The sequence below is a fragment of the Talpa europaea genome, assembly GCF_964194135.1.
Source record: "Talpa europaea genome assembly, chromosome: 2".
In the NCBI taxonomy this organism is placed as follows: domain Eukaryota; kingdom Metazoa; phylum Chordata; class Mammalia; order Eulipotyphla; family Talpidae; genus Talpa; species Talpa europaea.
Window position 1 is genome coordinate 25,928,416 of NC_140068.1, and position 14,229 is coordinate 25,942,644.

Below are 14,229 nucleotides of genomic sequence, written 5' to 3' on the forward strand. Positions count from 1 at the left end.
GATCCTAAAACCAAGCAAGGACAGTACACAAAAGAAAACTATAGACTGATATCTCTAATGAGCATGTATGCAAAAATCTTCAACAAAATCTTGACAAATAGAATCCAGCAATGTATTAAGAGAATCATCCATTATGACCAAGTGAAATTCACTCCAGAGATGCAAAGTTGGTTCAACATATTCAAATTAATCAATGTTATTCAACCACATTGACAAAAAGAAAAAAAAACACATATAATTTCAAGAGATGCTGAAAATTTATTTGACAATAGCTATCTATGAAAAAATCTTTCAAAAATCAGAATAAATAGAATTTTCTCAACATAATAAAAGCCATATGACAAACCAACAGCCAACATCATACTATTGGTGAAGAACTGAAAACATTTCCCATTGAAATCAAGAGCAAAATAAGTATGCCCACTTTCACTACTGCTCAACATAATATAGAAGTCCTAGCCAGACTAATTTTGCAAGAAAAAAATACAAAATATAAATCCAAATTGGAAAAGAAATGATCACTATTTATAGGTGACATAACATATACAGAAAATCCAAAATACCAAAAAAAAAACACTGGCAGTAATAAATGAATCAGTAAAGTGTCAGAATGCAAAATTAATACACAAAATAGGTTGTGTTCCTATATGCAAACAGTGAACTAGAAGAAAGAGAAATTAAGAAAATAGTCCAATTTACAATTATACCAAAAAGGATGAAATACTTGGGAAAAAACTTAAAGGAAGTGAAGGCTATACAATAAATAAAGTAAATAAAGTGAAGGCTATACAATAAGATAAGACACAAAGAAGTGGAAAGATATCTCATGTTCAAGGACTGGAAGAATAAACATTGTTAAAATGGTCTTATTACCTAAAGCAATTTATAGATTCAGTGCAATACCTATCAAAATTCCAGTGACATTTTTTGAGGAAATAGAACAAACAATTATAAAATTTATATGGAACAACAGAACCCCCAAATGGTCAAAGCAATTCTAGGTATTTACTCAAGGGATATGAAAACACTAAGATTTATATATGTTAATTTATGTTCATAGCAGCATTATTCACAATAGACAAATCATAGAATCAACCTAAAGCCCGCCAACAGATGACCAAATAAAGAAATTGTGGAACATATACTTAATGGAATACCACCCAGCTATTAAAAAATATAAAATAGTGCCTCTGAGGACAAAATGGATGAATCTTGAGGTGATTATGATAAGTGAAATAAATCAGAAAGTGAAAGACAGTTACCAGATGGTTTACTTGTGGAATAAAAGTAATCTAAAAAAACTTGGCAAAACATAACAGAAATAATCCTTAGACTGAAAAAATAGACTGTTTACCGGTGGGGAAAAAGGGGAAGGAAAAGGAGACAGAGTGACAGGCTACCAGCACTGGTGCTCTGGTGGGGGCGAGTGAAGCATGGGTATATATGGAGGTGTGAAGCTGTGCTCCTGGAATTGTATAGTTATATACAAATGAATGGCAAATCAACAAAATTGAAAAATAAATAAGAGATCTTAAATGTCCTGAAAGTAAGATGTATAATACAGAATGAACGCACAAAGTAAACAGTGGTCAGTTCTCTGTAGAGAAAATATCAAAAGAGGGCCTCCCTGGTGGCGCAAGGGTTCACGACGCAGTCTACGAAGCTATCCTCAGCTACTGCAGCACCATTTCGATCCCCAGCCAGGGAGCTACCCATATGGCACAGTAGACCTCTCCTGACTCGCCCACTGCTCCTCTCAGCAGTGTATTTCAGTCAGTCTGCCTGTTCTGTTACCCACTCTGTCTCTGGTGAATTCTCTCACCACCACCCCCCAACACACACCCCTCAGGCCTGTACCCCAGTTCTTGTATGCATAAATAAATAAATCTTTTTTTTTTTTTTTAAAGAAAGTTTCATGGAGTTGATGCTTGAGCTGGGTCTTGTAAAGTAAATAAGTATTTCTCAGGTGGCTCAGAAAAGAAACGGCATAACAGGGACCGTATGACCAGCCCTGGCAACTGCAGAACTTGGTCTGGAGTAAAGTAACTGATGAGATAGGTGGGAGGGCAGTTTGAAAATGGAGAGGCTGAAAATATGAGCAGGGGAGAGACTATGAAAATTCCCAGAGGACATACTAGTGCCTACACATTACTTCTCAAGCACCTACCATAATCAAATTACACTTCTAGAATCTGAGATATATACAAACTATTAAGGTTTACCTTCGAGGAACTGTTTATTTCAATCTTTGCAGTGTAATGGTAAAGGAAATTAGATTTTCAAACTGTTTAAAAATATAAGCTTGAGTCTCAACATTCCTGTTATTTTTGTAAGAAAACATCAGATATATACCTCCAAACAGTGTTTCTGCTTCATTCTAGACTGAATGCAAACAACCATTCATTAAGCTTAGTGAGAGGAACTAAAATAAAAATGTAACTATTGTGTGATCAGCAGCATAAAAAACTTTAAATATCACAAGATGAAATAAAGCATTTTTAAAAATTATTCAAAACATAACTCTTTAACTCAGTTGCCTAAACCTTATGTGATCAAGAGCATAAAAAACTTTAAATATCACAGGATGATAGAAATTTTTTTTAAATATTCAAAACAGGGCCTCCCTGGTGGCGCAGGTGGTTGACCTCCACACTGTGAAGCTGTCCTCAGCCTCTGCAATGTGGGTTCGATCCCAGCTGGCCAGGGAGAAACCCTGGCGGGGAAGACCTCTCCTGTCTTACCCGCTGCTCCCTTCAGCAGTGTCTTTCGTCAGTCTGCCTGTTCTGCTCCCCACTCTGCCTCTAGTGAATCCTCTCACCCTCCCGCACATCTGGCCTGTACCCCGGTTCTTGTATAAATAAATATATCTTTAAAAAAATATATTCAAAATATAACTCTCTTTAACTCAGTTGTATAATCCTAAAACAAACCCTTCTTGTTGATCCTTCTTGTTGATTTTTATTTTATTTTCTAAATATTTCAATACTTTTAAATTTAAGAAACATTACATTAGACCATTACATAACTTTCAGGTGTGCATCATTATAAAGCAACATCTGTATGTATTACATTAAGTTCACCCCTAAAACTTTGATTCTGTCCTTCACCATACAATTGACCCCTTTGACCAGATTTACTCACCACATGCCCCATGCCCTTCTGATAATCACTAGCTGGTCTTACAATCTAAGAGATTACTTTTGTTTTATGTAGAGTTACCACTAATCCACAGGATGTCCTGTGTAAATTTTTTTAAGTGCCCTTTCCTCAAGACACTTCATTTCTATCTCTGGAAAATTTTCATAATCTACTGCTTTTGTTAGTACATAAATGTGCTTTATGTTATAAAACATGAATTACAAAGTCTGATATGTACAGTGTCTTCCAGGGCTGTGTAGTTTACAACCTATACTACCCCTCAGATTTTATATATGTACCTCGGGAGACAGAAACTCATTCCACATGAAGGTGGAGCAATAAAATATGCTCCCCAGAACTGGTGAAAGTCACATCACCATCACTGAATAAAGTGAACACAGAAGCTGTGCGGTCTGAGAAGGTGAGGACACAGAAACTGCTAGAAGCCAATGAGCCAGCAGTAAATGGAGAACACAGACTGAAAGGGGAAATGGAGAGATGGAGGCTAACAATGCCTGCAAGTTAGTCTCAAGGTCAACTCCACCCCTGTCTAGTCTGCATGAGTCAATAAGTTCTTCCTTTTAAGAAAAAAAGAATAAATTTGCCTTAATATGTGTGACTTCCTGGCATCCATCCTCTGACTGCCTTGACTCTTTCCTCTTCATGATCTTAGTGGTTCCTAGATCATTTAGAATTCCTCAGATTCCACCAATGGCCTTGGCCTCCTAGCATGCAAGTCTTTGGCTCCCTTTCGCCCCAGAGGTCATGAGAACAGCTCATCCTCCCACCTGGTTGCAAGTTTAATTTCCACCCAATTCACCAGCATTGTTCTCATATCATAGACTGACATTAAACATCATTAACTTGGAACAAGTCAATTGGTTTAAAGAGAGATTCACCAAAAAAGCATACTATGAGACTGCACGACACATACTTGACAGACATTAGCAGGTTATTTTTTAAGGAAATTTCACAAACTATATGAATTATTTAAAAATAATTTGCTGTTTGTTTATTACATTTATCTAGGTGAGGGTTTTCCATAGAAACATAAACAGTTTATAATAGTTGCATACCTATTTTTAACTGTATGTCTTTTAAAATATTCACATTTCTATAATATTTATAAAAATGTGTAGAATTTTACCTAAAATTATTTACTGTTGTTATCTTTGTCCCAAAGGAATAAAGTCCATAAAATAACAAATTAAATGCTTATTTTGAAAGTATGAAAGAAAAAATATTGTTTGAATGTAGCCAACAACTGTGACTGTATTCAAGTTATTAAGCTATTGTCTCTCAGCACTGAACCCTACCTTCTTCTTTAGCTTAGTGACAATGGAGCTGGGACTCAGCACACCTATTTAATGTTTTCTTACCATTGACTTCTAAAATCATCAAAAGAAAATGAATACCCACAGTCCAATTTCTATCCCCCAGGATTCACACAGAATAACTCATTAAAGAATCCACCAAAGCAGGGGCAGAGGGTGGGGAGCAAAATCAAATAAACAAACAAGCCATCAAATATTTTAAGACAACTAATTCTTATGCCCTCTCTCATGCTAGCTACACAGCCTGAGTACTTGGGCCTTCTTATTATGATGAAGCTTCTGGGTTCCACACTATTCTATCCTCCCTCTTCAGGACACACTTCACCTGGTAAAATTCTAAAGAAGTTCTGACAGATCTAGATAGAAAGTCTTAGATTAACAGGTCATCTGCTTGCCAGTTTATTAGCTATCATACACATTGATCAAAACTTTGGAAATGCTGAGCTTCACAGCTAACTCTAGCTGAATATTCAAAATCCTTAGAAAGTGTGAATTTTATTTTTGCTCTAACAGTAAGATGTGAGACATCAAACTTAAAGTTGATGTAATTTACATGGCAAATGCCAACACCATCAAACCACAAAGCCAAAAGACAGGTGGGAGAAAGGGCTGCTGAGATGCATAACTACAATTGGACATCATTTTCCATCAGATTCATTCTTACCTCTCCTGTCAGCACTACCAACAGTGTATCCTATCTCTCTAGGGAATGTGAAATCCTCACACCATCTACTCCAAGCATCTGTTTTTACATCACTTTCTTCCTAGTGCTATGGTTTTTTGTATATATGTCTCAGATTTGTTTATAAATGTTCTTGACTAAATTTATAAGTTCTGGAGGCCAGTATGTAGAAACAGAAAATTATAAGCCTCAAGTATCTCTGATTTCTCATTTAATAAAATTAATATCATTTACATCCTAGTTAGCATAGACTTTAAGTTAAAACTATATTTATTCTTTCTATTTTTATTATATAATTCAGTTTTTGTCTATGACTATTTGCTACAGTCAAAGAACTTTACTACATAATGAAGAGGTTGGTTTTATAGTTGCAAAGTCTATTAACATGTACCTTTGACACTATAAATGTTTTATTATAGGAAACTTTATTTGCTAAAATGTGTGTTGTGGAAACTGTTTCTCCACATCAAGCAGTATCCACTCCCTGTGACAGGAGCTCGAGGTAACTTCCACCTTAGGTGTTAATTAACCCAATCTCCCTCGCTGACTTAGCTTTGCAAAGTCCCTGGAATGTAAGGGGTGTGACTTCCCTTGTTAAGCTAAGAGCATCAAGATCTTTTATGTATGCTATTCCCTAGATAAAACACTGGAATCCAATAGATTTCTTCTTAAAAAGTCATGTAAACTGAAAAGAAATCCTCCCACAAGGGGGACTGTGCATCACTAGTGCATCTCCCATTAACACCTGACTCAGAGCTTCCAAATGCAATGTGCTCAAAAATATTACTTGAGGGTCTCCCTGGTGGCACAAGGGGTTAAGACGCAGCCTCTGAAGCTATCCGCAGCCACTGCAGCACAAGTTTGATCCCTGGCCAGGGACAAGCCCCACATAGTGCAGCAGACCTCTCCTGACTCGTCCGCTGCTCCCCTCAGCAGTGTATTTCAGTCAGTCTGGCTGCTCTGTTCCCCACTCTGTCTCTGGTGAATCCGCTCACCGTCCTGCATATCTGGCCTGTACCCCAGCCCTTGTATGCATAAATAAATAAATCTTTTAAAAAAATATTAATTGAAAAGAGCTGAGTTATTCTTCACAGCAGCTCTCACTTAAAGGGAAATTTCATTACCCCTGAAGTGGAATGTGAAGGTTTAGAAGAAACCATAAAGTTTTCACTTCATTGGGTTTGGAAATATTTATTTTAGCATAGGTTTACTGTTATATACCTGAGCATCCTTTAGAAGACTTCTGGTTGCAGATGGCAAAAATTTAACCCAAGCAACTTTAGGAAGGGGAGGATTTATTGCTTCATGGAGAAGGGCTCAGTCATGGCTAAACTCAGACTCAAACAAAAATCACGGGGACTCTCCTCTAGTTTCTATCTTCTTCTGTCCAGGTTTTGTTCTCCCCTTTACTTCCTGTCCACTAGCAATCTTACGCTTATATCCTTTCTACTTACAACCAAAAAGAAAGACAGACCCTCTATTAAACCTTACGTAAGATTCTAGCCAACTGACTGGAACATGCACATGTCTGGGAAGCATGAATCACGATGAATAGAACCTCAAGAAGGAAGGAAGGGACACCCCAAAGGAAAGGGTGCTACCCACATAAATGTAAAACTACTCACCATGGTCCAAAATTTTAAGTTCCTTTTTTTCCCTCCTGGTCATGAAATAAATAAAACCATAGCTCTGCCAAACTGACTTCCAAGGTGACTACATTTATACAATCAACACACTCTCAGTTGCTATAGAGAAACTGTATTTACTGGATCTATTATATGCCAACCACACTGCCAGGTATTTTATAGACATTAGCTAATTTAATTTTCACAATAAGCAGATATTTAAGATGAGGGAACAGAGCCTTAGAGAAGTTACATAGTAAACATCAGAATTAAAAATGCAAACTGAGTCCACCCATCTCCAAAAACCCCTTGCTTTCTACCACACAGCAATAAGAATTTTGAGGCTCTTTTAAGCTTTTTACTCTGAGTATTGGAAAGCACCCACATGTAAGCAAAGGCCAAATTAATTAATTAAAATGTAGGTAATTATCCATAGGAAGTGATTTATCAGACATCCAGGAAGAATTCTACTAGGCTAATGCCTGAAATTCTTCCATTAAAGATAATTTTGGGCTAGGTCATTACCACTGCTTAATTTGTTATATTTTACTACAAATGTGTCTCACAAGAGCACTTGGGATAATTTTGTCTGGTCAAAATGTTAATGCCCTAGTACATTTATGAAGCTTCCTTCCATGAACTAAAATCTTTATGTACAGCAGATTCTCCAACTCTGTTTTTACATGTCCCTCAGGAAAGAAGACATGGGACAGACCACATTGTACAGTTTGAGGGGTCACCTGAGTGGAGCTTGCAGCAGCCAGTGGCTGCACAAGGGAAATCTCTACATCTTGGTGTCCCCATGAAAATTATCCAGCATTTGATCATAGAAGCCAGGCAAACTCTAAAAATGCCTGAGACAGCAAGAAAGGAAATACAGGTACTATACAGTCTAAGAATTAACAAAGGGTATCATGCAGGTAAGATAGGAATAGTAACTATCAGCACTTGCTCTACTGTTCCTAAACTTAATTTTAGAAACATAAATCTCTTGGGTATATATTATTTAATAAGACAAAAATCGAACCTTCAGTGACTATGGTTAAATCTTTTATATAGCACGTTATATTGCTGCTACCACACTATCACCCATAGACATTTGATGCAAAATGTAGTCTCAGGTTACACAAAGCACCACTGGTTTCACTGGACTTCATTGCTTCAGGAAGGGGGCAGCAGTAATGAGCTGTACCCAGTACAGCTCCTGGCCCTATTGCATCCGTGGAGGACTGTAGCCAAGAATTCCCCCAAACTACTGGCTTTCTGCTACTTCCCCTCTTAAATGGACATCTAGAAACATTTATTTTCTAACACTTTCATTTCATAAGCAGTTCTCAAACTGATCCTGACACAGTGTCTGTCACATGGCAAGCATTCAATAAATGAAGGGGAGAAGAGGAGGAAGAGGAAGCAAAAAAGGGAGGAAGAACAGAATATGCATATTTATTTCCCAGACGTATAGCTCTAAGGGACAAATGGGGGGAAATGAGCAAACTTTCAAGATTGCGGTAGTTCAAACCCCACTTTCTAAATGAGAAACTGAGGCCTGATGCTGGTAGCAGCTTGTGCAATGGCAGACAGAATGTTAGTAGCACAGCTGGGTTTGCTGCTCCAGTCTCCTGCTCCCAGTTCTGCACTACCTACACTGCGTGCCATGGGATGGGCCGTGTGCTTTCAAAAGGCAGCAACAGAACCAGAGTCATATGGGGCCCCCCCATGTAGAAACACACCTGCACAGGCAAGAAGGAAAATGGCTCTGTCTCACTGATGGGCAGTTCCCTATCACACATCTCCTGGGGCCTGTGCTGTAGCACCTACATGAGGACCTGCTCAAAGGTTTCTTATCCAGGGAATAATGTTTAGGTTACATCACTGAGTTACCAGCATTAACCAACTTCTATGACTTGGTTTATACTGAAGTTCTCTTACTCTTGTAACATAACATAAAAGGAAATGTGTGTTACTGCTCTCATTAACACACATTTAGGACATGTTTCTCCAGGTAAGACACTATGTTAGGGTCTGGTGTTTGAAAAGAGGCCTACATATGGTTTCTGCATGTGGGGTGCTGGAGGTCTGTGGGATAAGAGCGCACATTACAAAGGATAACCACAACAAAAAACACAAAATGTAAATGAGAAGAACAAAGTATAAGGCTATAGGATTTCTAGGAAATCTTGTGGCGAATTGGAAAATCTACATACAGGTTTTCCTGAGAATAACTGAACCATAACCATTATGGTAATGAATGTTCAAAAATGTAAGTATTCACCATATATGAAATTAACGCTGCTAACCTCAATTTATTATTAATGTAATGTCATCAAATTCCAAATCATCAGATACAAACTATCTTGAGATTTGACTCATATTTATGAAATGAATATGATTAATGGTCTTGACAACTCATCCCACACGAAAAGATTATAGATAAAAATAAAATGAAATATAAATAAAAATAAATTGTGTTTATTGTTAATAAAGAATTTAAAAATTAAAAGGTGTCTTGTTAAAATATACATTATTTTATTTTCAGCACCACAGAATACCAGGACAGAAAGTAACCGAGTTGTCACTGCCTCCATTCCTCATCCATTCCACCCTCCCTTACACCCTACAGTGGATTCCCACGCCCTGCTTGACCACCTCCAGTGACAGAGACCAACTGCCTCTCGACACTGTATGAGTCATCTTTAGACATTCACATATTTCATTCTACATTAATATAATTATTTCCAAAGGGGGAATTTTGCAATAAGAACAAGTAAAATGTTTTCTAGCTAGTTATAAAGTGTCTATTTCAATATTAAGTCTTCTTTTGAGGTTTACTTAATGCAATAGATACAGTGCAGTGGTCAGTTCGCCTGTGAATAACACTTCTGACTATCAGCACTCCCTTCAGGAAGGTCACTGTGGGAAACTAGATAACCCAAAAGAATCACCTATTGCCAAAAAAGTACTATCTATGGATTCAGCAAAAACTACCTGGGAGAACATCGCCAACATATACATTTTACAATATCTACAGTAATGTTTAATGTTAAGCTTGTGTATCAACAGTGAGAGCTTACTTAACCTTCTAAGAAACATGCATTTATTGTCAGTATATTCTGATTGTGGCCAAAAGGTATACAGTTGGAGTAAAAGTTGAATTCCTGATACCGAAACAAAAAGGGTCTAGCTGCTTTGTGAGGCATTAATGGACAAATTAGTGATCGTAAGTCTGCTGTATCTGATTACTCCATTATCAAAATTTCTGGCTATGCATACAGTTAACTATCTACACAAATTTGGACCCTTACATAACTAGTTGATGAAGAAAACCATTCTGTTGTCCCTAGCAGATTAAAATAGCAGAACTATAAATTAAGTGAGAATCCTTTCTATCTACCACCAGCACCGAAGGGCAAAAGCAAGAGAAAGTGGCAGTGGGAGGGGAGGGGCCACGGGACTCTTACCACTTGGCCAGCTGGGTATATCCTTTGTGTATCTCTGCAGGACTGTAGAGGAGTGGATTTCCAACTCACCTGTGTTTTGAGAATGACATCCACAAATTTAAACTGTCACCAAATACTTGTTTTAAGTCTCCATAATTTGAATTGCCTTGAGAAGCTACATTCTAAAGTCACTACCCTTTACAGCAGAATTAGAAAGGAATAGAACATTTACATCTTGCTCTGCTCGAGTAAATCCTCTCTGGAGCATGAGGCTCAGGACAGTCTAACAAGACTGCTAAGTAGGGACACAAGATGAGGAAGACCCAGGAAGTTACTATACAGTTCAGGAGCAAGATCAGAAAAATGCTGAGCCCTCCCAAATATCTGCTATGGAATCTTTTACATATTACCAACACAACCTAGAGACTGGATGTCTACTGTTAGTGTATTTTATATGTTTCTTGAAGCATGCTAGTAAATGAAGTCCCTTTTATAAGTACTATTTGTTATGTATTACCAGCAGCACAGCAGTGCCTGGCACAGCAGCCTTTTTTTAGACCATCCTGTAGCTGAGACCCAGCATCAGAAAGCAATGTGAATGGAGTGTGGAGTGGATTAGGAGAAGCAATGAAGCAACAAAAAAATCAAGGACAGATGAAAGAATGATGGGCATAATTAGGGGGACAGTGGAGTGAATGAGAGGAAAGGGGGTACATATATACTGATAACCAGAATTTGGACTTCTGGATTAAAACTTGGCTTCAGACACAGTGTCCTGTCTTCATTTTCTTTTTTTATAATTTTAGAACTTGAGAAAGTAAATCCCCAAAGCAGTATATTTCACTTGCTGTCACTCAACATTAGGAAGCACTGTACCTAAAACACAAGACTGCACTCCAGTGATTTCAGATAAGACAGAAAAGGGCAAATTCCTCATTGAGTTGAAACTTGACTTCTTCAGTTAGAGCCAAGAAGACTGTTCAAAAACAAGGGAAGAAGAGAAACACAATAGAAGGAAAGCAGGTGCTCTTAGGAAAACCTGGAGCAGTGGAATAAGAAGTGGAGAAGGGGAAGATGTAACTCACTAGCCCTGCATCTGTCCATAGCAAGGATTTTCAGATAGGGATGTTCCTCAAGAAATGAAACAATCAGCCAAAACTCTTAAGCACTACAAATAAATTATTCTGACAAGCAGCTGAAAAGTTTGGGCCGCCAATGCTAATTAGAAAGTAAACAATTTTTTGTAAAATCATCTGAGGTTTTAATATCAGACTCATCACGTACTATACAGAATCATTTTCATGAGTAATATTTAGAGCACAGTTTATTGGCTTTTGTATAGTCTCACAATGTTCATTTCAAAGCATTATTAGAAAATTCATTGTAAAAACTGACTTGTTTCCCAAGTGAATAGATATAGGATATATATTTTCTTATTTTTATTTTTTTAAAACCTGTCTCTGGCTAGTTTCCTGAGGAACAAACAGCAAGGAACAATCCAGATGTGGGTGTTTGATTATCTGAACCAAATAGCTTGAGATTCTGTAGCTCTATTTAAATGTATTCAAATAAAGCACTGACATGACAGAAATGTAACTGTAAATTTAGTATGACTGCAAAAAATGTAATGAAAATGTAAAAATTCAGTATTGGGGCAATCAGTGGAAGACAAATTCTATTTTGCACACTGAAATGCCAGTGCTGTATTTATCAAAGTTAAAATGTAAATGAACACAGATAAGCCAGTGAGAAAAAAATTAAATGCAAATGTCATCACTTTAAGTTCTGGTTTCTGGGCCATCAGCAGATGTGGGATCTGCCTGCCATTCCCTTAAAAATATGCAATGAGGAAGCAAAGCACCATCACCTGTTTGGGGTGGTCTTACAGTCACACCTGAATCCTCTCCATGCAGAACAAAGCAGAGGATAAATAAAAATAGCTGTCAATGTATATATAGCATACGTCATTTTAGAGCCACCTTCCCTTCTCTATAAGTTATTATTGAGCATTGCTCTGAAAATATCCCAATTTCAGATAAGAAAAAAAATTTGGTAAAATATATCAAATAGTATGCAGTGATCTAAAGAAACTCAAAACTAAACTCTGACTCTACATAACGTGATTGAAAGAAGCAGATTACCAACAGAAGGAAAAAAAATGAGTTTTCAGTATTTTGCATTTTTAATGTAGCCTGTGTATTGAGTTCTGTACTTTGACAGTTAATTATTCACTACATACCTATCAATCATTTCAGAAATGCACATTTAAAATCACAGCTCATTATTTTGCTACCTTTCCCATGAGGAAAAAAAAATAGCACTGGAACAACCACATAAAATAGTCAAGCGCTTAAGATTCTGATAGTACAAATCACACTTACTGATTTTTTCCTCATCTCTTGAGAAAGGAAAGCAGCAGAGCTGGCCCATGGCACTGGTGCTGTCTTTCCTTCCTGCTGCTCTTCTCCCTGGGCACCCCAAATAGAAACTGCAGTTGCTACCACGGTCTGCGAGCACACCCTGTCTATTCCACTCCGAGGAGCAGCACGCCCGGGGCATGGACAGCCAATGCACAGCCGGAAAGAAAAAGGAGAAGGGAACTGGCTGCGGTGAGCAAAAAAGGCTCCACCTCCCAGTCCTCCAGCTTAAAGCAACTGACTGGGACTGACATTCAGCTAAAGTCGCTCCATGCTCCCCCAATTCCCACAACACCATGAGCTCCCAGCTTTAGGGAAGCACCGAGCACCGTGTGGATGTCTGTGTGTCTTTCAGAAAGGGAACCTGGAACAGCCCACCACGAGTCCTTTCTCCTGAGACAAATACAGTAATTACAAAGGGAAATTCAAAGGGGGCGGGGGAAGAGGTTCACTATTTTCTGTCAGCTATTTAAAGAGGAAGAGTTTTCTTTTACTCCCAGGAGATTTTTATTTCTTTTGTTTGTTTTATGACTAGGGAAGCTGACATTGTTACACTGAGAACCCAACTTGTGTGAAGTACAAGACATACCTAATAAACTAAAGGAACAGTACAAAGGACAGGGAAAGTGGGGGGAAGAGACCATGCATTGCTAGCTGCCCCCTACAGCACAGCTTTCAAAGTCAAATCTACTTTCTGAACCACTGCCTTGCTCACCTATGAAAACATTAATTAATACTATGCATTTTGAAATTGTATTATCAGCTATGTCAGTAATCCAGAAAATGTCCCAAAACTGGAAGCATCACTGAGGAAAAGATCAGGATAAAGGCATCTCTCTGAATGAACCCACATGGTGGTGAAGCCAATCTACAGACAGCAAAACAACTAATCCCAAGACAAGATATATTTTTAAATTCATGACATTAGATAATTGATGTCATGTAGTTGTTTAAAATCTGTTTTCTTGTATAAGAATTTATGTCATGTATTTATCTTGTATAGGAATTTACCACACTGTAGGAATGAAAAACTGCTCTTAATGCCAGTAATACCTTCCATATTACTCCACCTCCCAGCTAGGCAAACACATCTGTTCACCAGGAGTTGAGCAGGGAGAACACTGGATGATAATATAACTTCTCCTAGTTCTGAATGCAATATGTCCACTTTGATACTCATCTGAACAGAAAAAGAATATAGAGTCTGTAAGAATAAAATTTTTTTATCTTAACATTACTTTTTATGTTAAATAACTATTTGCAGTCAACCATCTTTATTGAGGAAAATGAGTAACTCCTGGTATTCCCCAATCACCTACATTGGTGTAGTGATTACACCTTTAAAAGTATAAAGTCGGTGATCTGAATCTCAAATCTGTCAAGTATTAACAGTTAAGAAATTTTGATCTCTTTGTCAATGTTTTAAACTTACATCTGCAAATCGGCAGTTTATTTATCATAAAGTTTCAATTTGTTGCTAAAAAGTGAGTTTGTAAGGAACAAGAGATGAGACTATCTGAGCACTGAATCTATACCCATGTTAGTTCTCTCAGAACCTACTAGAAATCACAGCCTCCTCCGATTCCCTGCTAAACT

General features: G+C 37.6%; 1 protein-coding gene across 2 annotated transcripts in view; it reads right to left on the minus strand.

The window, feature by feature from the left end:
• AKAP7 (A-kinase anchoring protein 7) overlaps window positions 1-14,229 on the minus strand; it is a gene marked incomplete at both ends in the record, with an annotated part of 100,641 nt that overhangs the window by 8,783 nt on the left and 77,629 nt on the right. Inside the window, one exon of one of the 2 annotated variants that reach the window (XM_084259563.1) lies at window positions 12,598-12,646. The exons of the other annotated variant lie outside the window; for it this stretch is intronic. Coding sequence (XP_084115689.1) covers window positions 12,598-12,646 — 49 coding nt within the window. Of the gene's footprint in view, window positions 1-12,597; window positions 12,647-14,229 lie in introns of those variants that run through there. 2 annotated transcript variants of the gene reach the window in all.